Source organism: Cheilinus undulatus, linkage group 16 (assembly GCF_018320785.1).
Source record: "Cheilinus undulatus linkage group 16, ASM1832078v1, whole genome shotgun sequence".
Taxonomy (NCBI): Eukaryota; Metazoa; Chordata; class Actinopteri; order Labriformes; family Labridae; genus Cheilinus; species Cheilinus undulatus.
Genome location: NC_054880.1, coordinates 15,709,753 through 15,736,392, shown reverse-complemented (window position 1 = coordinate 15,736,392; position 26,640 = coordinate 15,709,753). Strand labels below are relative to the sequence as shown.

Sequence of the window (26,640 nt, the reverse complement as noted above, 5' to 3'; positions counted from 1 at the left end):
GGGCTGAATTTGTTTTTCAAAAACTACTTCTGCATATTGTAAATTTGTTAAGTAACAAAGCTGCAAGAAAACATGCATCCAGACATTTCATTGTATTTTATTTTTCCTCCTATGATAATAAGACAATGTGAGTTGTCTGTAGATCTCGATTTGTGTTTTTTTATAGTTATTTTAAGATGGCAGTGCTGGTTTTCTTTGTAGCTGTATAATAAGTTGCTTACAAATAAAGTAATGAAGATAGGCTATAGAAATGACCACAACTGATGGGTAGAGGTGAACCAATCTGTGAAAAACTGGACAAAGACATTGTGGACCAATTTAAGAAAAATTTGGTGGGACTTTGGATATCCCACCATTTATAGTATATACTATTGAAGGATGCTGAGAATCTGGAGAAATCTCTGTGCACAAAGGACAAGGTTAAAGGTCAGTATTGGATGCTTGTGGTATTCAGACCCTCAGGTGGCACTGCATTAATGACAGGCATGATTCTGTACTGGAAATCACTGCATGGGCTCAGGAACACTTCCAGAAGTCATTATCTGTCTACACAGTTTGCTGTGCCATCCACAAGTAAAAGTTAAAGCAAATGCAAGTTAAAGCTGCAGCATGCAAAATAAAACAGACACGTGAGCACAACCCAGAAATGCCACCGTCTTCAAAGGGCCAAAGCTCTTTCAAAATAGATTGAGGCAAAATGGAAAACTGTTCTGTGGTCAGATGAATCAAAAATAATAATACTAAAAATTCTCATGGGAGACAACGGATGCCATGTCCTGGAGACAAAGAGCTTGTTGATTTTCTTGGTTTAAAAAAAACACATAAATGTTTAATTTCTAGAAATCCCAGCAGTCCAAAGGGTTTGTGAATGCAATGGTTTTAAAGGCTCTTGCAATTATTGCTAAACTTTGGTAGCCCTTTCAGTCACTCACAGCAATCTTAACTCCTGTAAGACTCAGCTGCAAAACCTGGACTTCACTTCAACAATTGAGAATTCTAATGTCACTCTTTCCTCAGTTGCTTTGTCTTATAATTGTTAAATACATTTGGATGCTAAAAAGAGCCCTCTATAACTGTAAGACAGGACAGCCATCCAAATGTCATCAATAAAGGCAGAGACACTTTATCAAAACAAGTTTTTAATTTTTCTTGCATTAAAATCTTTGTAGTTTACAGTATTTAGAGGGTGTTTGAAAAATAACAACAGAAATTCCTGGAACATTTTCCTACGTACACCACCATTCAGGCCCCAAAATGAAACTATATAAAATGTCTAAGCATTAAAATACTGCCTTGAATATGTGTTTGCAAAACGTACCCCCTAAAACGTCTTTCCCAAGTTCCCTTTACTTATTAGTTAGTTTTAACTGGTCTTTAGAGTGATGAGGTGTACATTTTCAGTCAGGAAATCCAGCCCCCAGTTCCTGGTCCGGTCTGTCAGGGCATCTACCGACTGCAGGAGTTCGATATCACAGCTGCTCCCTGAGGAAGAGAGTCTCAGTTTTTAACAGCATCTTCTATAATCTATTTCTACTGGAAGTCAAAGTATCGCAGTATTATCAGGCTGTCATATACTGTATGTTCGGTTTTAAGGCTTGTGTTTTAGGACAAAGAGCAGCACTCACCGTACAGGCTGTGTACTTGCTCATCAGGCACAAAGAATGGAGGACCTAAGAGAAAAGGCACAATCTGAAATTGCTACAAAAGTTCTCTGGAAGCATATTAACACACTGCAGCTACACAGACTCACCACAGGTATTCCCAGTTCAACTGTCCATTAATGCAAACATCTAATCAGCCAATCACATGGCAGAAACCAATGCATTTAGACATGTAGACCTGATAAGAGGATGCACTGATGCCATATGATTGGCTGGTTAGATATCTGTGCTGATGAACTGTTAAGCAGGCGTACCTAATAAAATGGTCAGTGACTGTATATTCCTGATTTCTAAAACCAGAGATGCTGTATGAAAGACTCTATGTTACCAGAATATAATTCAGGATTGTACAGCAGAGTGTCCAGGAGGTATCTGCAGTCTTTGGCCATGAGGGAAATTATGAGAGCAGCATACCTGTAAGATAGTGAGAGACAGTGTAATCAGACATTATAGAGAGTTTATGCATTAAAAACAGTTATTCAACAAGACCACCTAAACTGGTTTTAGTTTTCAGTTTTATATTAACCTCAAATGATTATGGAAGCCCATTTCTGCCAAATAAAAAAGAGAAAATGTGAAAGCAAGACACTTCTTGGAAAAAAAAAAATCCTATATCATAATTATGACATAAAAAGTCAAAATTATGAGATAAAAAGTTGAAACTAAGAGATAAAAGACAAAATGTTGAAATAAAAAGTCAAAATTATAGATAAAAAGATCAAAATAATTGGACAAAAACTCAAAATTATGAGATAAATAGTCAAAATTATGAGCTTAGAATTTTGAGAAAAAATCATTAGATACAAAGTCATAATTATGAGATAAAAAGTCAAAAATTGTCAGAAAAAAAAATCACAATTTAAAAATTCAAAATTGTGAGATAAAAAGACAGAATTATAAAAAAAAAGGTTGCAATTATGAGAAAAAAATTTAAACATATGAGCCCAAAATTCTGAGATAAAAAGTCATAATTATGAAATAAAAAAGTCAAAATTATGAGGAAAAAAAGGTCGAAATTATGAGATAAGTCATAATTTTGAGCTCAAAATAATGAGATAAAAAGTCATAATTATGAGATAAAAAAGGTCGCAATTAAGAGATTAAAAAGTCAAAACTATGAGATAAAAACTAACAATTTTGAGATAAAAATCTGAGATAAAAAGTTGTAATAATGTTTTTTTAATCTCATATTTCTGACTTTTTATCTCATAATTTTGATTTAGGATTTGTTTTTTTTTTTTAATTGCGTGACTTCCATATTTTTCTTTTTTATGTGGTGGAAATGGGCTTCCATACATTTTACTCATCTGTGGTGTCATTTTTAAAATATGGACATCAAATCCTAGTCCAGGCCTCAGTCTCATCTTACTTTTCTCTGTCTTTTGGGCTGATCGCCACCAAAGATCCCCTGTCCCATATTGCCCCAAACTGACCCCCGATGGCACTGTAAGAAGACAAAGAAGACTATCTTTAGAACATTTAATGGCCCACATGGAAGTCGACTAATATCTATAAAGAGATGAAAAACTTTGGACAGTTCACTAACCTGGAGAAGTTGAATAAGTCACATTGATATAGAGAGATATTTCTTTCTGAGCCCTGTAGAATAAATATAATATGGATTATTAATATCACTCATATCAGTGTAACGTTTCTTTCCTTAGTGAACGTGAACTCCTTCATTCTGAAACCAGGAATATGCATGACTCTTTCACCTTGTAAACCTTTGCTCCAGGTATTCCAGGGACTGCTTCCTCACTGTAGGTCATATTATTCTCCTCAAAGAACTGTTTAATTGCCTTTTCAGATATCTCCACCCCCACCACTGAATGGCCCATGTCTGCCAGCCTGAGATTTACACAGGAAGTAGAGGAAACTTAGAAAAATGTCATCTACAATGAAAGAATGTTTTTCATATGGACATTTACATTTTTAAGGAGATTTGACTATTTAAAAAGTTGACATCAAATGTGTTTTAATTATTGGATGAAGTGCTGTTTTCCTACCACTTCATATCCACTGCTTTCCCACAGAGAGGGAAGAAGAAACGAACTCCTGTCCGCCCAGCAACAACTTTATCGACATGGGCCTCCAGCATCCTGTCAGAAACAAATGAACACTTTTAACAGCAATTTGTGTCAATGTTAAATCAATTTATACAAAAACTCTGTGGAAAACACTCAGAATTTAAGGTCTTTGTAGGCCTTTTAATAATCTTAAAAGCTCTATGCAGCTTTTCTGACATTTCTGTGGGATTAGTGGAGGGAGAATGGCCATTTACAGTCAGTTTAATCTGTAAACTGTCCTCCCATTGAGGAAGTTAATCAAAGTCGGATCCTTACTTGTGTACATTAGGCTGATGGAAGCCAATCCTGTCCTCCTGCCAGCGCTCCTCCCATTCTCCGACTGCCATGACCCGATTGGCCTGTGATGACAGCATGCTTGTCTTGTTTGCCTTTGACCAACTTCAAACAAAGAGAGAGAAGAGAGATTTGATCACTGATGCTCATTTGACTGGCACACCGTTAGGACAGGCTGTAAGCAAGAGCAGACCACCTCCATGATTTTGGATGGTGGGTCAGGACCCAAAAGTAGGTCAGGGAGTCATTTTATGTAGCACCCACCACCACCCGAATGACAGTGTTTTTGTGCAGTGGCAGGTGATTTTAATCAACTTACCAGCTATGGTGGAAGGTAAATTAATGCCATGCAACAGAGTGATACATTTTACTTGCTCTTTTTTGATTTTAAGAGCACAGTCACAGTTCTTGACAGATCAGATTATATACTTTTGAAATAAGTTCATCATTTTGGGTCTCATCAAGTCGCAGTTAAATCAACCTTTGAGGGCATAGCTGAAATTAAACTAAAACAAGACGGATATTTTTTCTTTTTGAGTGAGCCTAAGCATGGTGAATGTACGGATTATGAAAGCTGGGTTGGTTGCATCTTGAATGGTTGTACTCGCATTAATCACAACTTCCTAAAGATGTAAGGCAATTGAAGCGTCACTGGTAAGTTAATTTTCAACAGATGAACACCTAAAAACTCCAAACAGGAGTTTTAACAATAGTTTTAAGAGCCTGTGGCAAGATTGTAGCTTCTGAACACAAAACCTATTGACGTAAGTGTTTGGTAGATTATTATTGAAAAAGCTGCAGGCAGAGAGGAGGTCAAAGATCATGTAAACAGACTGACTTGCAAATGTGGAAAACTAGGGATCTCAATTTGTAATTTTCCCCAAAAAGCTCATTCACACCGTCTGAATTACACAAAAATCCTGGCAGTGTGTGCCAACTTATTTGTGAGGGTTAGACAGTGCACACAAGTTTACCTACACCTTTCTTTGTAACCAAAAATAGATATATTGATATCGTTTGAATTAACTTGTAGGATTACCATATTGAGAAATCTGGTATCGTGACAGCCGCGTGAGTTACCACACTGTGACGTCAGGGAAAGATGTCAGATTGCATAACATGCATCTCTAATTAGTTTGAAAAAACAAAAACATAAATATTTCACCTAAGTAAATAACTGACATGATGCCGTTATGAAATGAAGAATGGACCACATGGAAGTTCATTGATATTTTTCTGAGTCTGGGCTTACCTAGCAGCAGTCTGGCATAAAACCAACCCCACCACTTTAAAGAAGAAACCAGAATCCCGCATGTTTGCTGATTAAATCAGCAGCCTACCTTCACTGAAAGAAGACAGCCTAATGTTTGCTCAGCACCAACTTGGCGGTAGAGGACGTCAGGAGGAAACTTGGGTGAAATGCAACTGTTTGCCCGAACAATCGAGAGGGAGTCATATAAAGACGTAAGTCCTGAGTTTAGTCTGTCAGACAATGGCTACATTCGCCACAAGCGGTGAATGAGCAGACAGTAGCGAGAAATTACTAAATAACTTTGCCTGACAGGCAAAACGCGGGGCATGAAAACACGCTTACCACTGCTTTCACTTCTGGTTTAGGAGGAGCCTAATGCTGCGTTCACTTGCAGAGAAACATAGGAGATACCAGTATCTGTCGATGACTCAACGGTTAAACGTTGACCAATGTGACTACTAACTAAACTTTTAGGTTATATACGAGCATACTCGCAACTTAAAACGTTAAAAGCCGTCTCTTTAGTTGAGCAGCTATTAATGTGATTTCTTTAATTTGTGTCTGGAATAAATATCGGTACCTGAATTGACCCTTTGAGGTTTCGTAACATTATGAAGCTGACTCACTAAACTTTTTCCAACAGAGCTTTCTGAGTGAAGCGTTTTATTGTTTAATTAAAATCAGAAGAGATTTTAATATATAGTTTCTTGTAAATAAAATAAATCCAGAGCAAAGTTTGTTGGAAAAATTTTTTATAAGAGTTGACAAATATTTTATTCATAAACCTAGATGTAACATGTCTGAACTTTGCTTCATAACTTAACCTTTGGGGATGCAGATGGCCATGTATGCAGACGGCCCGGGTCAGGTCTGCCCACAGAATTTGCTTGGCCCCTGAAAAACTCAGAGAACTGGTCTTCTCCAGTTGGGATTTATTCATAATATCATTAAATATCAAAGTAACAGTTTTCACCACTTATTTCAGCCATTTTTTGCAACTTTTAACCCACTTTCCCAATTTTCATCTTAATTTTGCAATGATTTAATCTTTTTCCTCCTTACAGTTATTTCAATTCCTTGTACTTTATTCTCTGGTGTCCCAATGTTTGTGCACATCATGGTTTAGCTATATAGTCCACTATAAAGTAATTTCCAAATAGTTTAATCAGTGTGCCCACATTGTTAACATCACAAATATAAAGGGAACTCTGTCTTAAGAAAATGGGTTTACGTTTTGAAATTGCTATAATTTACTACATGAACAAAGAGATTATTTCCCATTGGCCCCTAATTAGTGATTTTAGACATATACCTCATTATTTGATGCAATGTTTAAATGTAAACCCCTTTTCTTTTACTTTTATTAGGTAATGATAACAACGTGGATGAGCACATTGAACTAAACTATCAGGAAAATAATGTCAGACTTCAAAGCTAAGCCACAATGTGCACAAACATCAGGATGCAAGAAAACAGAGTAAAAGAAACTGAGACAATTTCAAGGGAATGGAATGAAATAATTGTTAAAATAGGCTAGACATAGGCAAAAAGTATTACAAATGGGTTAAAGGTGACAAAAATGGGCAAAAAGTGGCAAAAGGGCTCAAAAGTGGCAAAAACAATTTTACAAAAGGCAGAAAGAATAAGAAACTAATGGGTAAAAGGGGCAAAATGGATTTGAAGTGGCAATAGAAGGAAAAATGGGTTAAAATGTGCAAAAAATGGGTTGATGGTGGTTTCTAAAAAGTGGCAAAGATGGGCAAGAGGTGGTGAAAATAGATTAAAAGTGGCAAAAATGGTCAAAATCACAAAAAAAAAAATGGTTTAAAAGCAGCAAAAAAAGGGTTTTGAGTAGCATTGAGAGGAGGCAAAATGGATTTTTAAAAAAAGTAGTGAAATGGGTTAAAAAGTAGCAGAAATAAATCTTATCTACATCAGACCCAATAATTGTTTTACACACTTTCCCCTTTGAAAATGAGGTAAATGCTAGTTAGCCAGGAGAGTAAAGACAATGCTACTGATTCAACACACATACACTGATACCATCAATAAATCACAATGAAGAATGGCCCATTCTTTGTTTTTGATGATGTGCAAAAACGTCAGCATAAAAGAGAATACAATAAAAGAATCTGAATAAACTTTATGGGGAAAAAATATTAAATAATTGTAAAATTAAGGAGAAAATTGGCAAACTGGGTTAGAAATGACAAGATTTGGTGAAAAAAAAAAGTGCTGATAAGTGGTTAAAGAGTGAGAAAAATAGGTAAGAATAGGCAAATAGATTAAAAGAGACAAACAAATGGAATAAAAGCTGCACAAGGGAGGAGTGTCTAAACTGCATGGCTTATCAACAGGGGTGCCTCAAGGGTCTGTGCTTGGTCCCCTACTTTTCTCAATATACACCACCTCACTTGGTGCAATTATCCGCTCCCATGGCTTTTCTTATCACTGCTATGCAGACGACACACAGCTATTCCTGTCCTTTCCACCAGATGACACAACTGTCTCAGCTCGGATCTCATCCTGCCTTGCTGATATTTCTAAATGGATGAGGGAACGTCACCTTCAGCTCAACCTGCCCAAAACGGAGCTCATTATCATCCCAGCCAGTCCCACTATGGAACCGCAGATCAATATCCAGCTTGGATCAAATAATCTCTTGCCCACTAAGTCAGCCCGGAATCTGGGTGTCATGATTGATGACCAGCTAACCTTCAAGCTCCATGTGGCCTCGATTGCTCGATCCTGCCGTTTCGCCCTCTACAACATCAAGAGGATCAGACCCTACTTGACAGAGCATGCTACACAACTCCTGGTACAGGCTCTTATAATATCACGTATTGACTACTGTAACTCATTACTGGCAGGCCTACCTGCATGCACAGTTATACCTCTGCAGTTGATCCAGAACGCAGCAGCACGTCTGGTCTTCAACCAACCCAAGAGAGCTCATGTCACGCCTCTTTTAATCTCTCTACACTGGCTTCCAGTTGCAGCTCGCATTAAATTCAAAACTCTAATCATTGCTTACAAAGCAGTAACTAAAACTGCTCCTGTTTACCTGGAGTCCCTCATCCAGGTCTACACCCCTTCTCGCCCACTACGCTCAGCCAGCGAAAGGCGTCTGGTACTTCCAGCACATCATGCTCCTAAGTCACTAGCTCGACTCTTCTCCTCTGTTGTCCCTAAATGGTGGAATGAATTACCCAACTCCATTCGATCTACAGACTCCCTGTCTACTTTTCAAGAGAAGGCTAAAGACCCAGCTCTTCAGAGAACACTTTGCACTTAGCTAGGCAATTCTCTACTGTTATCCCCAGTAGTAGATTGAGTCTCAGCCAGACTATTCTCCACTGCTGCCCCCAGTGGTTGAATGAGTTTCCCAACTATAGTTAGCTCGCACTGTCCTGCTCTACTTCTGGGATTTCTTTGCCCAGCTCTTTGGGAATGATCCAGCACTTGGTACTTGGTAAATAGTTGTTGTGAAGTCTAATGAATGGCGATTAGTGATCCCACATTTTCCTTGATTCATTGTTGCTGTCTAATAACAAAAAAAAAAAAAAAAAAAACTACATAAACAACGTATATTTTAGGTACTCTGCCTTAAACTCTACATGGCAGCACTTGCGTCCAATTGGACCTGAAGCACTTGATGGCACTTACTGATGTTGTTTCTTCTTGTCTAGATCATTGCTTGTGTTGTTCTTGCTCTCAAATGTACGTCGCTTTGGAGAAAAGCGTCTGCTAAATGACATTGTAACATTGTAACATTTTGGGTTACAAAATGCCAAAGAGGGGCAATAACAGGTGGAAATGGTAGAAGCTGGTTAAAAAGTGGCAACAATTGGTTAAAGGTAGCAAAAATTAGTAGCTAAAGTAGTAAAAATTATTAAAAGCAACAAAACATTGGCTCAAAAATGAGCAAAAATCGGTTAAAAGTTAGCTAGGATTCGAGCACCAGATCTGCTGATCCAACACACATGAACTGATATCGTCAATAAATCACAACCAGAGAGGCTCCATTTCAGGGGCAAGGCCAGTTCTGTGGGCAGACCAGATAACAGATATTCTTGTGCAATAACACCTATCATCTCTGCAATAACTCTTAATTCAGTGATGTGTATAATTGAAATATTTAGGCCAACTCTTTCAAGAAATAACTGCACTTTAATGCATTCATTTCAGCCTCCCCTGTCCCGTGAAATCATGCTGTATCCACAGTGAGACTGTGACAGCTGTCACTAATCTCCCTCAGGGAGCCTGTGCTCTGTTGCTCTGTGATTAGTCTCGCTTGCCCAGCCTGACTCGGTTCAGCGCTGCTCTGGAGCCAGGAGGAGACAGAGCCAGAGAGAGAGAGAGAGAGATAAGATAATCTGCCAAAGCAAACCAATGTGAGAACAGAGAGAGAAGAGGAAAGGACCAGACACAAGGGGGCGCCAGAGTCTCAGACATGCTGCTGTCACTTTGGCTCAGAGGTGTTCTGTCACTCTCAGCTTTGTCTTCAGTGATATTAGCATTTTTTTAAGCCCAAGAAATATGCAAAAATATGGAAATTAGGCTGACATTTAGTATTAAGGAGATAAGGCAGCAGCAGAATAGCCTGGTGCAGTCTGCGGCAGATTTTAAACCAATATATGTCACATTTGTTAAATCGTGTTTGCTTCTTTTCGAAATATTTGCTCAATTTTCATGTTTTTGTTGTCAAAATGTTTGAGTTTGAGTGATAATGTGTGTCTGGGCCAGACTCAGCACTGCTAGATTTTAGTTTGGACAAAAAAACTACAAAATTAGGCAAAACTACAAACTCTCCTGCTGTAAATGTCACTTAAACTCTGCATGAAAGTGGGGCAGTGTTTACTGAGATATATTCTCTAAATATGGGCTGAATTTCCGCAAATGAGACCAAATCTTTACAATAAACATGAGACTGCATTTAAAGGGGCCTTGAGAAACGTCACGCCCCTCCACGTCGCTTCTATTCCTGTGCGTAACTCGGTGTTTCCAAAGCGCTCCAGTCGCGCGGGGTCGCATCCAGATGTGTGTGTTGTCTTTACGGTGCGACGAAGACGTCGAGGAGCCTCTGAACCAATCAGCACCGCCCGGGGGCGGGTCGTTGTGTGTGGACTGTTGTGGATATGGAAAAAAAAAAATGGACAATTTAGCACGCACATTCATCATTCATATCCCGACGGGAAGACCTGCCCCTTACACGCGGAATTGAGTCGCAAATGCCCGGCCGTGGTGTGAAGAGGAAACTGACCAGAGAGCGGGAGAGCGTCGCTCGTTACCCGGTAAGGGCGAGCTGTGTGTCGGGGAGAAGTGTGAGCGCAGCGGGCATGGTGCTGGGTGATTTCTGGTGTCTGTGTGTTGGAGGCTGTGTTCATTGTAGGTGCATCTGAGTAATGACGGATGGAGAGATTAAAGGTGTATTTAGTGTAGTCAGAGTTTGCTGTGGTTAATATTTCGCTCTTATGGATAAATCCTCCAGTCTGAAGCGCCTATAAATCCACGCTCGTGCTCATAAAACACATCCAATTGTCCCCTTGACGGCACAGGTTGCGATTGTATCGCAGCGGATCTATCTCTACCTTTCCACCTTAACAGCTGTCAGCTCCTGCTGTATTGTTTGCCTTTGTCACTCACGCTGCTCTCACTGGAATAGCACATGTTGGATCCCACTCCAAAATAAGCGCCAAACTACAATCTTTTGTTGAGTCTTTTGAGATGATATAGCGATGAAATAATCCCGGAAGGTCAGTGTAACCTAAACTGAGTGTAAGTGCAACAGGGGCACTTTAATTCACCACTGGATTATGATGCCAGCATTTAGCCTATCTGACAGCCTGTGCCAGTAAATCTGGGTGGCTGTCGGAGCAGCAGGGACTGATGATGATGGTGATGCATGCTGGATAATGAAGGACATAACACAGAGAGAAAAAGAGAGCAATCGGGGAAATTCTGAGGGAGAGAGAGGGACGCTCCAGCTCGGATTATGTCTCCGGACGGTGCGTATCTCTGTCCGGCTTTGTGACTCAATCTGATCGCAGGGCTTGTAAATGGAGAAGTTGGTGTTTTTGGATCTTCTACGGCTGTTAGAGGTGTAGCAAGGCGCTCAACAGTTCAGGAGGAAAGGGGAGAGGACAGAACTGGATGAACCTGCCCGCCACCTGCACTGGATGTCTGTGTCATTGTGTGACAGGTAGGCTGAGAGGTGGCATGTTTTGACAGGATAATCTACCTTTCAGATACTGTATGACTGATGCCTTTATGGTTCTAAATGATTCATTCTCTGCTACTGTTGCAGGGAGCCAGAACTGTAAACTTTGTTATGCATTCAACATTGTATTATCCATGCAATATTGGTACTGACTGTTATTAGATTTACGATTTACTGCCACTGGCAGATTTGATATTTCTGTCATATTGTAGGGATGTTATGTGACAATCAAAAAAAGATGCATATCCCTTAGTAAGTGCTGGATCCAAAAGCACAAAGATCAAAAAGCTTTGTGCACCAAAAAGCTCCCATTGCATTCATTCAGCAACAACAATTGACGTGTAGAGCCACTGTGCACAGTCTGAGCATGTCTTATAGCGCTGAAGAAGAGAATGTTGGCTCCAAACGTCACTTGTTGTTGCTAAATAAGTCCTAGAACAGGAGCTTCCTGGAGTGCAGACCTTTTTGCTTCCTTATATAATATGTGAAGTTTGTGGAGTTGTAAGCAGAACCAACCTACCTCAGCTGGGGTTTTCTTCTCTTTTTATGCATTTTCCTTAAACTGCAAAGTGCTCTAAGGACTGAAGGTTTACACAGAAACTACATCTTTTTTGCTCTTGAGTGGCTTTTTCTCAGGGTTATACCTGGGAACCAGCTGTTGGTTATTTTGGAGAATCGATTTGTAATTTGAAATGGTTTTCACTGCAGGTCAGTGGTGGACTTAGCAGTTTTGGGGCCCAAGATGAACACAGGCATGGGGGTCCTCCACATCCATCATTCTCTCCTTTTTAAACTCTTATTTATCAAAGAAAAGGCTACTCATATCTTCTTTTAAGCAGTCTTCACAAAGCAGTGATGTATGGATATCTGTTTATCTATAAATTTGATGCAACATGAATCAAAAATGACTGGTTTGCAATGTTTTTGTATGGAAATATCCAGGTGGGTTTTTAATGTCTATTTGGAAACTCTAAATGGACATCTGGTAACCAAATGAGAGTAGTATTTGTTCCAGGGTCCTACAGGTTGTTGAAAAATCTTTAAAGTTCACATATTTTATCTTTTTAAGACAAGTTTATATTGGTCTCAGAGGTCCCCAAAACATGACTGTGAAGTTTGTTACTGAAACCACTCCAGTGTGGGATTTTTGTATGTCTAAAACCCCCTCTGTTTCAGCCCTGCTCAGAACGAGCTGCTTGTGTGTCTGTGGCTTTAAATGCTAATGAGCTGTCGCCCCCCCGGTCCCGCCCCTCTCAGGAAATGAATGGGGCTTAATGGATGTTGTTCCTCCTCTCAGCTGAGAGCAGGATCAGGAGTGGAGGGCAGAACTTTCTTCCAAATGAAGAGGACCAGCCGGACCTGGGGGTGGGGCTAACTCCCCACATGACATCATGAGGGGAAAATCTGAGAACGGCTTGTTTTAGCACACATTTTCTGTAAGCTGGAGAAAGAGGGGAAGGAGGGAATGGGTTTTTCTGATTCTTAGTGGGACAGGCCAGAGGCACATATTTTTGTTAGAAAAGCCTGAAAAGGTGTATTTTACATAATAGGTGACCTTTGAAGTCCTTAAAACAGACTCTTTAGATTTAAGGCCATTAAGGTCTAAAAAAGTGTGGGAACTTCTAACTAAAACTACATTTATTAAACTACATTGATTAGATTTCTTTGTTTTTGTATACTTGTAGCGTATGTTGATTAATATCACTTTATTTCATTTTGATAGAAAAGAGGCTATAGTGCTAGAAATGATCAAATTTATTTTGTTTTTTTTTATGACCCAAAGATGTTTCATTTCATTAACAGTGCATTAGGCTCTGTCTGGTGTGCTGATAAATCCCACATTCATCTTACTTTTGCCTGCTTGCTGCACAGGAAGTGGTATTTATTTTTCTCAGCTCAGCGCTTAAAAGTCTTCAATTTGATTCTTAAAAGTAAGAAGGAACCCTGTTGTTCCCTTCTGAATTTTTCTTTGTCTTTTTGGTCATTTTTTTTTAACCAACTAAAGCCACTCAAAAAAAGTGGCCAACAGTACTCGCCAAAAACAGACCACAGGATCATGTGGGTGCTTTTGTTTTGTTCTTTAGAGTCTAAGAGACAGACATGTTGAACTTTCTTAAATACACAACCCATGTCAGACATGACAAACAGAAAAACAAAGGCACAATATGCTGCGTCAGAGATAAGCAGTGTTTTTATAGTGTTTTGATGAAATTCCAAATTACTTTGTTTTTGGGACTAAATGAATTTGCTAGTTTTGTTTGTTGGACCCTTAACTGGTTTTCTGACTACTATATGACAGAGAAAGCAGGCAGCACACACTGTGAGTTTGATTTTTTCATGTGTTTTCCCCTCACTAAAGGGTTACTTTCTTTCTCTGTGAGCCATTACTGCTGGACTTTGTCAGGATATTAAGATTTTCCTTTTTCTAACAGTCTATAACATGACCAAGCTTACTTCATATTTTTCACTTCTAATGACAGTGTTAAGCCCTTAAAATTCCAAAGGGCCAGAGTACCAGCTGGCGCAGGAGAAAGGGTTAGGTTGATTATGTCCTCCCAGGACCCCTAGTAGTCCAGGGCCCCAGGCAATTGCCTACCTTTGCCCCTACACTCCCATTCATACAGTGATGGCGTAGAGTGTCCATCAGCATTAGCTAATCCCATTCTTACACATTCACACGCAGCAGCGGGAGGTGATTGGACTCATAAAAGTGCAGGTGAAGACAACTTGTTGTCCAAAAGCCATGTGAAAAACAAGGAAGAACACTGCTGTTGTTGCTAACACTGGCCAGGCCACCATGCCACAGCAGACAAGCTTTGCTTTTGAAAAACACTGTTTATGAAAGCCTGGTTTGTCTTGTTTTAGATCTGTTTCTGAAATGAAGGGACTTTCACAATAAGAGGAAGGAAGGGTATCCCGAGTCTTGAGTAGATCAAAGTGATAGGGCTACATGGTCTTTTAAACTGAGATTTTCCAGAAGAATACCAGGACAATTCTGTCTCTTATTCTGTTAACGCATAAATCATAGGGCCCTTTCTTAACCGTGAAATAGATGTAGTTTTTTGAAGTTTCAGTACTTTTCTACAGAACCCCAAAGTGAATAATCCACACATTTAATTTTACTCCATTTACCCATGGCACCAAGTAAATTTGGGTTGTTTTCTCAAGATTGTGACGTAGCTATCTTCTTATGTGGAGAAAATGTTGCTGATCCCCTGTGGCAATGAGTTATTTGTTTCAAGATCTTTACAGAACATCCACTATTGTTATCCAGGGAGAACAAAATAAAAGATAGGACCTTGATAAATCAGCTGAAATAAACTAACTACAAAACAGTATAGTATAATGCATGGGTTTATGTCCGTTAGGGCTTCCATACTTTTTGATTGTGCCGTTCTGAAACATTTAAATGTATGAAGTCATTGAAATAGTTGACATCCTTATACTGTGTATAGTTCTTTTTTAATCCAGCAGCTTTAAAAGCTTTTTTTAATCAACCCTGTAAATGTTGAGGAAATTTTCAGAACACGTGAAATGTTTTGGCACATGATACACACACATCTCCAACAGGACAGATGGGCTGCGGGTGGCACATTTCTCTGCCACCATCAAAGAATATTAAATAATGTTCCTACTAGCTCAGCTGTCACTGTGTTTTTGGTTGCAAATATAGTGTGAAGTAACAAGAGAATCATTGGAATCATGCAGTGCATCGATGCTAGCTCTTATTGATAAAATTAAAAACAGAAGAGTGACAGAGAGCTGCAAACATTCATGCAGAGTATGTCAGTACAGCAGTATGTCCTGTTCCTGATGCAGGTGATACTGTAGTTGAATTGCTCGTGCCAAAGGTCACACTCCAAACAGATTTCTGTGCCAACTTGACTCGCACTGACACAACTTCATGACTCCTCACAGTGAGTTTATGAAATGAAAGAAGGAAATATGAACAGAGGGGAACTGGCCAGAGTAGAAATTCACAGAGGGAATAAAAAAACGGCTGCAGGATAAAGTCAGACAGCAGTGAAAAAAGATGAAATATGAAGTGAGGCAAAAATGACACGTTACACTGAATTTTTCCTACATTTTATGCTTTAAGGAGCATTTGTATTCTACAGTCACACATATATATGTATACACATGCATATATATACTCTATATATTTATTAGGGGTGTAAAGGTATGTGTATTCGTACCGTACCAATTAGGTACGGGCCTCTTGGTACCGTACAGATGTGTACCGAACAATACATGTGAAATGAAGCTCATAGACAGAAAACCAGAGCGCAACTCACTGTCACACTGTCCTGGCAACCACTCAACCACAGCAAACGACAGCAACAGCATTAATATTCCCAGATAAAAGTGCCCCGTTTAGGAACACTTTGTTTCCCAGTAAAATACAACAGTGGACAAAGACAACAACAGTAGCACTGACATTATTCAGTAGCTGTGTATAACAAGGAGGAACAACAAAAGTCTCACAAGCCCGTTATGAATTTCCTATTATTTAAGATTGTTTTCATTATAACACTGGTGCTCTGGCTCTGTGAATCAAATTAATTTTACCTTCAACTATCAGCCTCTGAGAAGGGGGGAAAGAGAGGACTCCTTCATGTCTGCAGCTGCGTCATAGGTAAAGTTATCCTCAGATTTCACTTTGTAGTAGGTCCCATTGGTTAAAAAGTAATCCAGTGCTGAAGTCCGTGTTGAAATCGGCCTGTATACTTAAGCTTACACAGGGTTGTATGACGATGCATTCAGGTTGGCTCGGAAATTTTAGCATTTAAAGTAGGGTATAAATATGTCAATATATCAGTTGAAATAACCTAGTAATTCAAAAATGTATTTATTTATTAATATTTTCAATCATTGAAGAACTTTTGGAAGGGGCTGCATTATTAATAATTTAAGTGTAATTTATTCAGCCTATTTATTTTAATACAATTTAATTTAAAAAAAAATTAAAATTAAGATTTTTAAATTAATTTATTCGCTTCAGCTGCTGTACTGAAAACGTACCAAACCATGACTTCAAAACCGAGGTACGTACCGAAATTTTTCTATACCATTACACCCCTAATATTTATATAAATTCAATACTGTATATATTGTATTGTATTGTATCTTAACTTATTGTGTGGCATCAGATTGCACGATGAGTTTCCGTGAAACCCCGTATTGAATCATTTGTATCATATTTGCCTGTTCTTAATCAGTTTGCCCCTATCTATCTCTCAGCATTGCAATAATTAGTTTGTCATCTTAAAGGGATATTTCAGTATTTTTATAGTCATTTTAGAGACATATAAGGTACGTAGCAATAGTAGTTGCATTAGCCTCCAATGATTTCAGTGAGCACTGCTCCTTTAAGAAGGACTCGCTGGTTGTACCAGCTAGTCTTACAGTGTAACAGATGGGTACAGTTTCTCTGCGGAATTAAGCGTGTTTTTGGTAAAAATTGGCCTCAAAACAATGTTGGTTCAAACATACACACTATCAGACTTTTTTAAGCATTTTTTTGTGATCCAGAAAGCCTCTATGTTTTGTCACACAATGCACAAGCACTGGTGCGCAAAGCCTGCATTACAAAACAGTGTCAAAAACACAGAGGCTTTCTGGGTAAAAAATAATATTCTTCAAAATTTTTAATAGTGCATATGTTTAAGCCAGCATTGTTTTGTGGCCCATTTTTTACAGAAAAAAAGCTTAATTCCGAAGAGAAACTGTACCCACCTGTTACAGGCTAGCTTCCTGCAGCCAGCAAGTCCTTCTTAACAGAGCGATGCTCACTGAAATCACTGAAGGCTAACGCTACTACTACTGCTACGTACCTCATACAGCCCATCTTATAAAATACTGAAATATCCCTTTAACATCCTGCCCTTCTGACAGGATTCCTTCTCTTCTTCTGAAAGAATCATTTCATACTATCAGCCCCAGCATCCTTTCTATCATCAACAGTTGCCTCTCCCCAGGATGCTTCCCCTCTGATTTTAAACATGCAGTGGTTCAGCCTTTTGAATAAACACCAGCCTAGATACAAATATTAAATCAAATTTTAGACCCATTTCTAAACTCCTGTTTTTATCTAAAATCCTTAAAAAAATACTTCACCAGCAATTGATTAACTTTTTTAATAAAGAATGAACTAAATTATTTGAGAAGCTCCACTCTGGTTTTAGGGAGAACCACAGCACAGAAACTGCTCTTGTAAAAGTTCGTAACAATCTGTTCGTAGCAGCAGGTGATTGCAGCTGTTCATTTTAGTTCTTTTAGATTTGAGTGTCGCGTTCAACACAGTCAACCACAACCTGCTGAAAGCTTGGGCCGGGGTCCAGGGGCAAGCTTTAAATCTTCTTAAATCATACTTGGGTAACCAAATTTTGAAAGTATATTTTAATGACATCCTCCTCCTTGGCAACCCTTGCCTGTGGGGTTCCCCAGGGGTCTTTTTTAGCACCCCTCTCATTCTCAATCTATATGCTGCCACTTGGTGCCCTTATTGAGAAACATGGCTTAGATTTCCTTTTTTTATGCAGATGACTTACAGCTCTACCGCCTACTAAAAAGCCACGGCCCGCAGTCACTCCTCAACTGCCTTGAAGATATAAAAAGACTGGCTGGTTCAAAACTTTTCCCTTCGACACGAACAAAAACAGAGGTGGTCCTGTTTGGTCCTTGTGACTCCACCAGCTCTCTTTCCTTTCAAATGAAAGGAAATATTCTGGAGAAGAGTGGAAGCTGGTATAGCTGCAAAAGGAGGGCCAACTCCATATTACAGTACATGCATTTAAAGTGTCATTACAGTCCCTGTTGGTGTAATGGTGAGGCAGAATGACAAGACTTCTGATTTAAGTTCTCAGTCTGCAGCACAAATAAGATTTATATCTGAAACTAAAAGTCAAAGTATTTCCTGAAAGCTGTGAGAAATTTCCCTTTAAAATGAAAACAGCTTTAATCACCTGTCTTATATCATAGTTTCACATTAAACAGCTAACCACAGAAGTGTTTAACTGATAAAGTCCACAGAAAAAAACACTTTGTTCTTCTCGCCTGTCCCTCATGCATTCATAATATAGCGGCTAATAGCTCAGGAACAGGCAGAAAATTACCTGCTTTCACGTCCCACTAAGTGCCCCTTGTATTAATGAATCCCAAAGACGCAAACAGGCTGCCTGAGTTCATTGCAGCAATTAATTTCAAGTCTCTAGTTATTGTTTGATTTAAAAATAGAGAGACGTAGACTTCAGTGATCCAAAGTAAAACACTGTCATTGTCAAGGATGGGAGGATAAGAGCAGGCTCTCTGGGGAGGGTGGATCCTCGTGGTGAGATAGGCATGGATTTCATCTGAAATATGAAATGGCTTTATTGTAAAGGCAGCCCCCTCACTGTAATGCGATTTTACATCCATGATGGTTGTGTAATACCATCCCTGGTGGTTAAAAAAGCAGACCTCAGTTTGTAGAAGAATTAGCCAATACAGGCAATATTTATGTTCCAGATGGTGGATATTTCTATGAAAAAGGCTTTGTTAGAGGAGAAGATCAGTGTGCAGCCTTTAAAGGCTATTAACCTCTATGGGTCACTGTGCACAGTGATCATGTATTTAATGTTCTGACATGATAATCCTGCAACAGAGAAAAGATAATGTTCTAGAATTTAAACGTAGACTTAAAGTAACATGCACTAAGAGTATTAAATGTTATATTTGAGGCAGAGCTCTACAGATGAATCGAGTAATAAGGTGAAAGCATTTATTGGTAGATGATTTGATAAGCAGTGAATTATTTAGGATTTTTTTCAAGCAATAAAGGCAAATGTACTAGGCCACCATGTATGTAGATTACTAAACAATAAAAACATACATATTATATATAATGTTAACTCAATCAGTATTAAAAACATTCTTCCCATTTGATTCTATAAAAAAGGGGCAGAGAAGCTCTGCAGTTGGGCAATATTTTAGAAATAGATGCAGTATTTCAGTAGATTTTAAATTGAATTCCCTGTCAAGTGAAATCCAAAATTTGTGTCTGAACACACTAGATATATTGGAATAAGGTTGCTATAACTATGTGAAAACACCAAGATCTATGTGGGACTATAATTTGGATATAGACTGTTAGTTTTTCACCACTTAGAAAAATCAGTCTACAAGCCATGGTGGTCCATCCATGGATCATTAAAAGCATCATAATAGAGTGATTTGTGACAGAAAACAGTAATATTAAAGAACCTGTAAAGTGAAAATAAATCTATCTGTTTTAAGCTTGTTGTGTGACAGGCAACTCTGTTATGAACCCCTAAATCTAATTTCAGTCAAGTAAAACATCTCCAACTTTTTAAGATTAAGCTTCATAATCATGAAAATGAGGCAGTAAAATCTGCTTTAGGATGGTGTGAGCATGTCTGTTGAATGAGCTAAAGCCACGCCCACTCAGGAGAAATACGATCCTCTCAGATTTAAAACAAACAAACAAATAAAAAAGCTACAACCTGAATGTTGACTTTATGATCACAGTGCAGCTGCCTGGCTCTGTGCCAGAGAAGTGACAAAGTCCGTTTTTAGGCTCAAATCTCTCTCAAGATACTTGATCCATAGACCACTTTGGCTGATAGATTTGGCAAATTTACTTCACAATAAACAAAAAATAACATTTAACTGACTGTTAACTTTATATTGTAGTGTTAGAAGGGCGGGGTCATCACCAGCCCACATATTTGCCCCACTCAAATAAAACCCAGCCAGGAAAGAGGTGAAAAACATTCTAACAGTTTAAATCCAGCATTCAGTCACATGTAGATCTTAGTGTTTTTAAATGTTTACAGCAAGCATATTCCAATATTTTAATCCCTATTTCACTTGTCTTTTGTCCAGGGTGATTAAAAGAAGCGGGGTGTGGCTTTGTCTCTCTCAAAGCAGCAGCAGATAAATCCCTCTTCTCTGTTAGTGATGCGATGGAAAAGTTCAGTAAAGTATCTGACAATAGATATGTTCTATTTCTACCAAGTCTGTCACGTTAAAAGCTTCCAAATCTAATATTCATTGAAGACTTTTATTTTGAAGGGCAATATGAGGAAATGTAGTGTTTTTCATAAAAAAATATTATTTAATTGTGGCCTCTTAAGTATCCAGATTTGTTGCTTTTATTGAATTTTTCATTCAAAAAAATTCAAAAAGTCTAGGTTCTTTGACTGTTATAGTAATGAACAAAATTTTAAGACATAGCTCAGCTCTTAAAAATCGGGATGTATATTATTAACAACTACTTGGCATTTTTATGCAACAAATGATTTATCAAGTGTAGGGCTTTGTCCCAGATGAATGGAGTAATCAGCCTGTGGAAAGAAAGTAGAAAAAGTTGACAGCTAAGGGGGACTGAAAGATCGCCCCCTCCCCTGGTTCATCAAACAAAGTTAGTTTTCCCTCAGGAAATGTAATTCCCTTCAGTTTGAAGAGTTTTTTGGAAAGCAGCAACAGCACATGTATTTGCTCTTCCTGTGCCTACAAGGAAAGCCTGAGGCAGGGAGAGAAGCAGCAAAAACCCAGAGCAGAGCAGGCATTGGTGACAACAGAATGACATCGATTAAGTCAGAAGCAGGATGAAGGAGGAGCTGGGGTGGAGGAGGGTTGCAAAAAGTGGCCTGCAGAGGGAGCAGCAAAGTGAAGCCGGCCTAGAGCAGTTTAAATATGAGTGCAATTAGCCACCAGTGTGCTTAGAGCAAATCAGCTGGCCATCAGCTGATGAAGGCTTACGTGAGATCAGCCAATCTCAGTTATATAGCTTTTCATGTTTTTCATAGAAAGTCAGGATGGGCAGTTTGGTTGATAGAAAAACTGTTTGATGACACCAACTATTCATACTTTTCTAAAATGTATACATAAACAATAATCCATTTTGGCTATAGAGGAAGGAAAAGCTATGAAGTAGGACTGGGCAATATGTTGAAATTTTAAAGATAAATTAATTCAAATTCATTTTAGCTGATATCAGTATTTAAATATGAATGTAGTTCAGGCATAAAACTTCAGCATCTAATATACTTTAATGTTTAAGGAAGAGGATGAACAAAGAATGACTTCAGCTAATGCAAGTCTGTGCCTAAAACTCCATAAACATATATGTAAGGCTTATATTTATAGCCGATATATATGAGGTGAAAAAATTAGCAGCAGTTTTCGTATCTGCAAATACCAATAGTTAACTAATAAACAAACATCTGCTGTAACTGTATCTCACTGACAATATTTTGCATTTCTACAAGAAAGGATTGAAAAATTTGATGGTGCAAAATATTGTTACACACAGAAGACTTATTTCTGTGATTTTTAAGCAAAAAGTGATGAGGCACTGGTTGATTTTGGCTTCTTACACATAAAGATTTGCTGCTTTTTATAATCTTTTTCACAGTTTGACAACAAGCTGTTTCAAGACAAATTGTTTACAGTTTCCTGAAAAGTTGTGCAAATAACCAGCTATCATCTATGATAAATAGTCTCTTATCGAGGCTTTAATCAGAAGTCCAAAAGGCTTTGAAGATGCAAATGATTTGATAATCAATAAATTGCATCATATTAAGGAAAAACTGAAAACCTGCTTCGGGTTCTTTGATGTGAAGATTCTTTGAAGAGTCAAAATATTTTGACAATCAAGGAATTGTTTGGACGGTTTTATAAGCAAAAATGAAACATCTGCTCTTTTAAGTTGAAGGTTGCAAAGCTTTGAAGATGCAAACTATTTTGATTATCTATTAATTGTCTGGATGATTTTCAAAGCTTTGATTGAACACCTGCTCTTGGTTCTTTAAGGTAAAGATTGCATGTAAAATCTCAGTTTTGAGCTGTTTGGAAAATACTCAATTTTAAGATGGAATCTTTCTCTAGGTGATTTTGACACACATTTAAATCTTTTTTAACTATATTTTGTATCAAGTCATTTTCAAAAATATTCTGGAGATTATTTAGAGATACAAATCACTGTTGGTTGCAGAGACACTAAAAGGGAAAAGCTTTGAAGTCGCCAGTCTTTTCAAGGCATCCTCTGCCAACAACCGCAGCTTTAATCTCACACATCAGGGACTTTCTCCTAATTGAACCCCGGTTGGAATGCGCCCCTCTTTCCTTATCCCAGGGTCAGATCATATATCATCCCCGCGTTGTCAAGGTCAGATTGTTTATAGGCCGATCTGATGTGCGCTCTGCGATAGGAATGCCTGAAGTAGCTGCAGATAAGAAGAGTCACGGGAAGGATGCGCTGCAAGCAGCAGCAGTTAATAAGGCAGATGGATTTTACTACATGCTCCTACTGCTGTCTGTGTCAGCCGTGCAGACTGGCACCCTGAACGCAGCACGATGCACTCGCTGAATCAGTTTCCCTGGTCAGTTTTGCCCACTCTACACTGTTCCTTGTGATCTTTGTGATTCTGTGTGATATGGCAGATTTCCTGTCCCTCTTCTAAACAGCTCTTTCAAATTAAGAGCACGAGTCTGAACCTCCTAATAACTGCTCCTACCCATCTTGTTCATTCTGTTAATTAGCCCTTGTGGCGTTCGAGTGCAGCATATTGTTGAGACATAATTAATCAACCCGGCTTGTAATTACAACGGGGTTGGGTTTGCCAGCTCGGTTGGGAGGCCGGTTGCATTTGCGGGGCGTTCGGCTTGAGGTAAACATCTTATTAAGCGTGTCAGAGTCCCAGTACGGTTTTATTAAGGTGGAGATGAATGCACTGTTATCCATATTATGAAAATGGCCTTGTAAAAGTAGCAGCGCTTGATTATGTTTATGGCCATTTTGGTTCAGAGGTGGTCGAGCTAATGGAAAAAAAACTCTGGTAGCTGTATGGAGACAGCAGGAGATGACTTTCTTTCCCATAAAAAGTCATTTGTTCGGGATATGCGTGTGTTTATATATTCATACAGTGTGTGGGAGTGCAAAGAGTATCTCAGTTTTTAAGGGCAGCTAGTAGGTGAGGGCAGAAAATAGACCATGGATCACATCCCAGTAGTGAGCCCTTAATGCAGCTCTGTCAGGGGACCTTTTTTTTTTTTTTTTTTTACTGCAGTTGGTTATTCTTTTGCCTTGTCTTTCTTTGGCTCTCTGCTCACTGACTGATACAAGAACAGACAAACCACACACGCTCAGTGAGGCCTGCTCTGGTTGGACTCGGTCAGAAATAGATTGTAGCTCTCGCTATTATGCATCCATTTATATTGACACCAATAAAAACATGCACAGTTGAAATACACATACAGAATTCTTCAAGAGACTAGCTCATGAACTGGTCACTATATTCAAGATGCAGAAACTGAAAGAGTGGGGGTGTGCCCCATGCATGCAAGCAGCCCTGGTAAAAGTCTGGCCTGCAGCCCCTTTTCCACAGGCCTCCTGCACTCTCTTATCCTTGTTTCTGACTGTCTGCCTCCATTACAAAATCTGGCAGGTACATCTATGAAATAACTACATTAGAAACATTATAGACTAAGAAACATTTCATAAATAAAACAAAGAAAAATGTCAGAGATCTAATACACTAACTGGCTTACTTAAGCTTCATTAGCTTTAGCTACAGTTAGCATAGCTATGCTAGGTACATCATTAACGTTACTACATGTACCAATATAGCTAAGTTACTTCTAGCAATGTGAACTTTTGCAAACATAGCTAAAGCTCACAGATCTATGTAGATAACGTCCTTACGTAGCTTACATAGCTGCTTTGTAAGCTTAACTTTAGCTACGTTAGCTACATAGGCCAATTATCTATAGCTTAGTTAGTTCTACCAGCATGAGCTTTTGCACTAGTAGCTAAAGCTAAAGTAGCTACGAAGATAATGTTTACTGCAGCTTACATTGCAGCTTTGTGAGGTTAGCTTTAACCATTAGCTATGTAGCCCAGTTATCTATATGGCTTACACAGCTAATGGAGCTACATAAGCTTCACTGGCTGTGTTAAAATGTTTACACGGATTAAGAGCTTTTTTCCTATAAGCAGACTGTTTATTCGGTTTTCTGAAATGTTTTGTCATCAGGTTTTGGTGAGGTTTTTGACTTTTTATTGTGGGTACCTTAACTTTAACCCTTAAAAGGAGTTTAATCTGATTTTATTTTGAAAGTTTTAGCGTGTATTTACGTTTTGAGATATGCAGTGTCTCATAGTAGCAGTTTCTGAAAATGGCCGTCAGAAATGAACGGTCTGCAGGCAGACTATCTTGTAAAAGGGCCCAAAACATCCTTAAAAAAATTAAAACTAAAGGAGTGGTGCCAAACCTGAGGGTGAGAACCCTCCAGAAGGTCACAAAATGCATGCAATAAGTCTTACAAGGACAAAAAGATGCTATGATGCTGTAAAGAATCAGGTTCATAGGCTTAAGTCTTAAGTACCTAATATTTGGTCATTTCTTTTAACCACTTATCAAAAATGATCAAAGTTGCTCTCCTTTTTTGTTTTGCTCTTTGAACATTTTGACTTTTATTTCACCAGTATCCTAAAGCAATGGCTCCTGAATTGGTGTGCACACTGGTGTGTCTTGAGGCAAGTTTTTGTGTGCTGTGGGAATTTGTACAACCATACTTAACTACAATTCAACAACTGCAGATAATATAACACATGCTAAAGAGGCTGTTTTGCATGGATATGACTAGGTCTCTCTTAAGTTTTTTGGCTTGTTCTTGGTTGTGCCTGTAGCAAAAAAAAAAACTTGGAAAAAGAAAAAAAAAACATTGTTATAAAGTTGCTGCCAAAGCAAACTCAGCATTTGTGACTGCTGTCGCTCACATCAAAAACATTCAAGTGGCAAAACAGCGATTTTTACTGCTATGGACAGCTGTCCTTTTTTCACAGTTTTTGATTTCTGCGTGTGACTTTTGTAAAGAGATTAATGGAGCAAGAAACAGTAAGATGTCACAGGAGTTTTTGAGAGCTTCAGGCAAAAGGCAGCACTTTTCCCAACTCACAGCAACAGAACCAGCTTTATCTCATGTGAGATGCTGATGTCTGGAAAGCTTGTTGTTAATATGAAATGAAACCACATCATATCATGAACAACAGTAATCCGATTTCAGATGTTCATGGTGTAGGGGAAAGGATAATATCAGTTTGTTTGGCTGTACTGTTAAAAGATACAGAAAGTTGCTAGAATAAAAGTCAAGTCAAAGACAAGTCAGGGCTGAGAATAATAAACTTCAAAAGTTCACTTGTTATGCCTCCACATCAGTGACAGAAAAGGCTGGAGGAACATACCAAGGTATGTCCATTTGGACCATTCTTATGATATCAACATCTCAAGAATGCTTTGAGGGACTTTCCTCTAAGGTCCACTGTAAATCATGAATTGATTAGATTTTGACAGTTACAGGTCAAAGGTCAAGGCAACTTGGTTTTGTTTTCATACCTAGTTGTGAACAAGGTATCTCAAAAGTACTTTGGTACTATGAGGGATTTTCTTCAAACTTTGCAACAACTATATGAGGAGTCACTGAAGAAGGTAAATTCATTAACTTGGTAAGGTAGACTGGCATTGCAAGTAAAGAATAGTTATGATAAGGGTTGGGGTTGATACCAGTTATTAGTAGCTCAAGTGTGTATTTTCTTTTAAAAAGGTAACAAAAAGCTGACCCAAATGCAGGGCACAAAAAAATCAGGAGTGAACAAAAATGCAAAACACAACTAAACTTCTACTCAAGAAAACGAAAACAATCCAACTACAAAATACAAAATAAAAGTTAATAGAAAAATCACTGAGAGTGATAATTAGGCTGAAGACATTCACAAAACTTCACAATGATCTAACAAAGGACTGCCACACATTTAAAACACAGGGAGTGATTGGACTCAGGTGTGACGATGATGGAGACACAGGTGAACCTAGGAGAGGCAATCACAGTGGAGGGGAAAATACAAGGACATTAGATGAGACTCTGGAGAGTGAAATCAAACCCTGAGGGAAAGACACACCTTACAGTGGAGCCAAGGTTTTTCACTTTTTAAATAATTTATTTTAATCAGTGATCAGTAAAACCCAAAGCACTAGAGGTGGTGTTGCCCCTTGAATCATCAACAAGCTTTAAAAAAAAGGTAATATATTATCTACTATTGCACCTACTTTATATTGAGAGTAATTTGACAAAGTTAGGGTTTGG

At 38.5% G+C, this 26,640-nt stretch overlaps 2 protein-coding genes across 6 annotated transcripts in view; one reads left to right on the top strand and one right to left on the bottom strand.

Moving 5' to 3' along the window:
- Positions 1-1,122: 1,122 nt before the first annotated feature.
- On the bottom strand, positions 1,123-16,153 carry LOC121524171 (probable thiopurine S-methyltransferase). 3 transcript variants are annotated; one of them, XM_041809433.1, is made up of 9 exons: positions 16,063-16,153; positions 4,004-4,126; positions 3,668-3,760; positions 3,377-3,509; positions 3,208-3,260; positions 3,031-3,105; positions 1,990-2,075; positions 1,626-1,670; positions 1,123-1,482 (listed from the first exon to the last, which is right to left on the bottom strand). In XM_041809433.1, exons 2-9 carry the CDS (start codon positions 4,099-4,101, stop codon positions 1,364-1,366), a joined length of 702 nt encoding a protein of 233 aa, XP_041665367.1. In that variant the 5' UTR covers positions 4,102-4,126; positions 16,063-16,153; the 3' UTR covers positions 1,123-1,363. The 3 variants fall into 3 exon arrangements, with proteins under 3 accessions (XP_041665367.1, XP_041665365.1, XP_041665366.1); XM_041809431.1 differs by lacking the exon at positions 16,063-16,153 and adding an exon at positions 5,274-5,540; XM_041809432.1 differs by lacking the exon at positions 16,063-16,153 and adding an exon at positions 5,362-5,537.
- The window catches only part of LOC121524170 (exostosin-1c), a 165,311-nt gene continuing 149,069 nt past the window's right edge, over positions 10,399-26,640 (top strand). The window contains exon 1 of one of the 3 annotated variants that reach the window (XM_041809428.1): positions 10,399-10,567. The gene's annotated coding sequence lies outside the window, so the exon portion shown is untranslated. Of the gene's footprint in view, positions 10,568-11,353; positions 11,476-26,448; positions 26,576-26,640 lie in introns of those variants that run through there. The other 2 variants (XM_041809430.1, XM_041809429.1) reach the window with 2 other exon arrangements.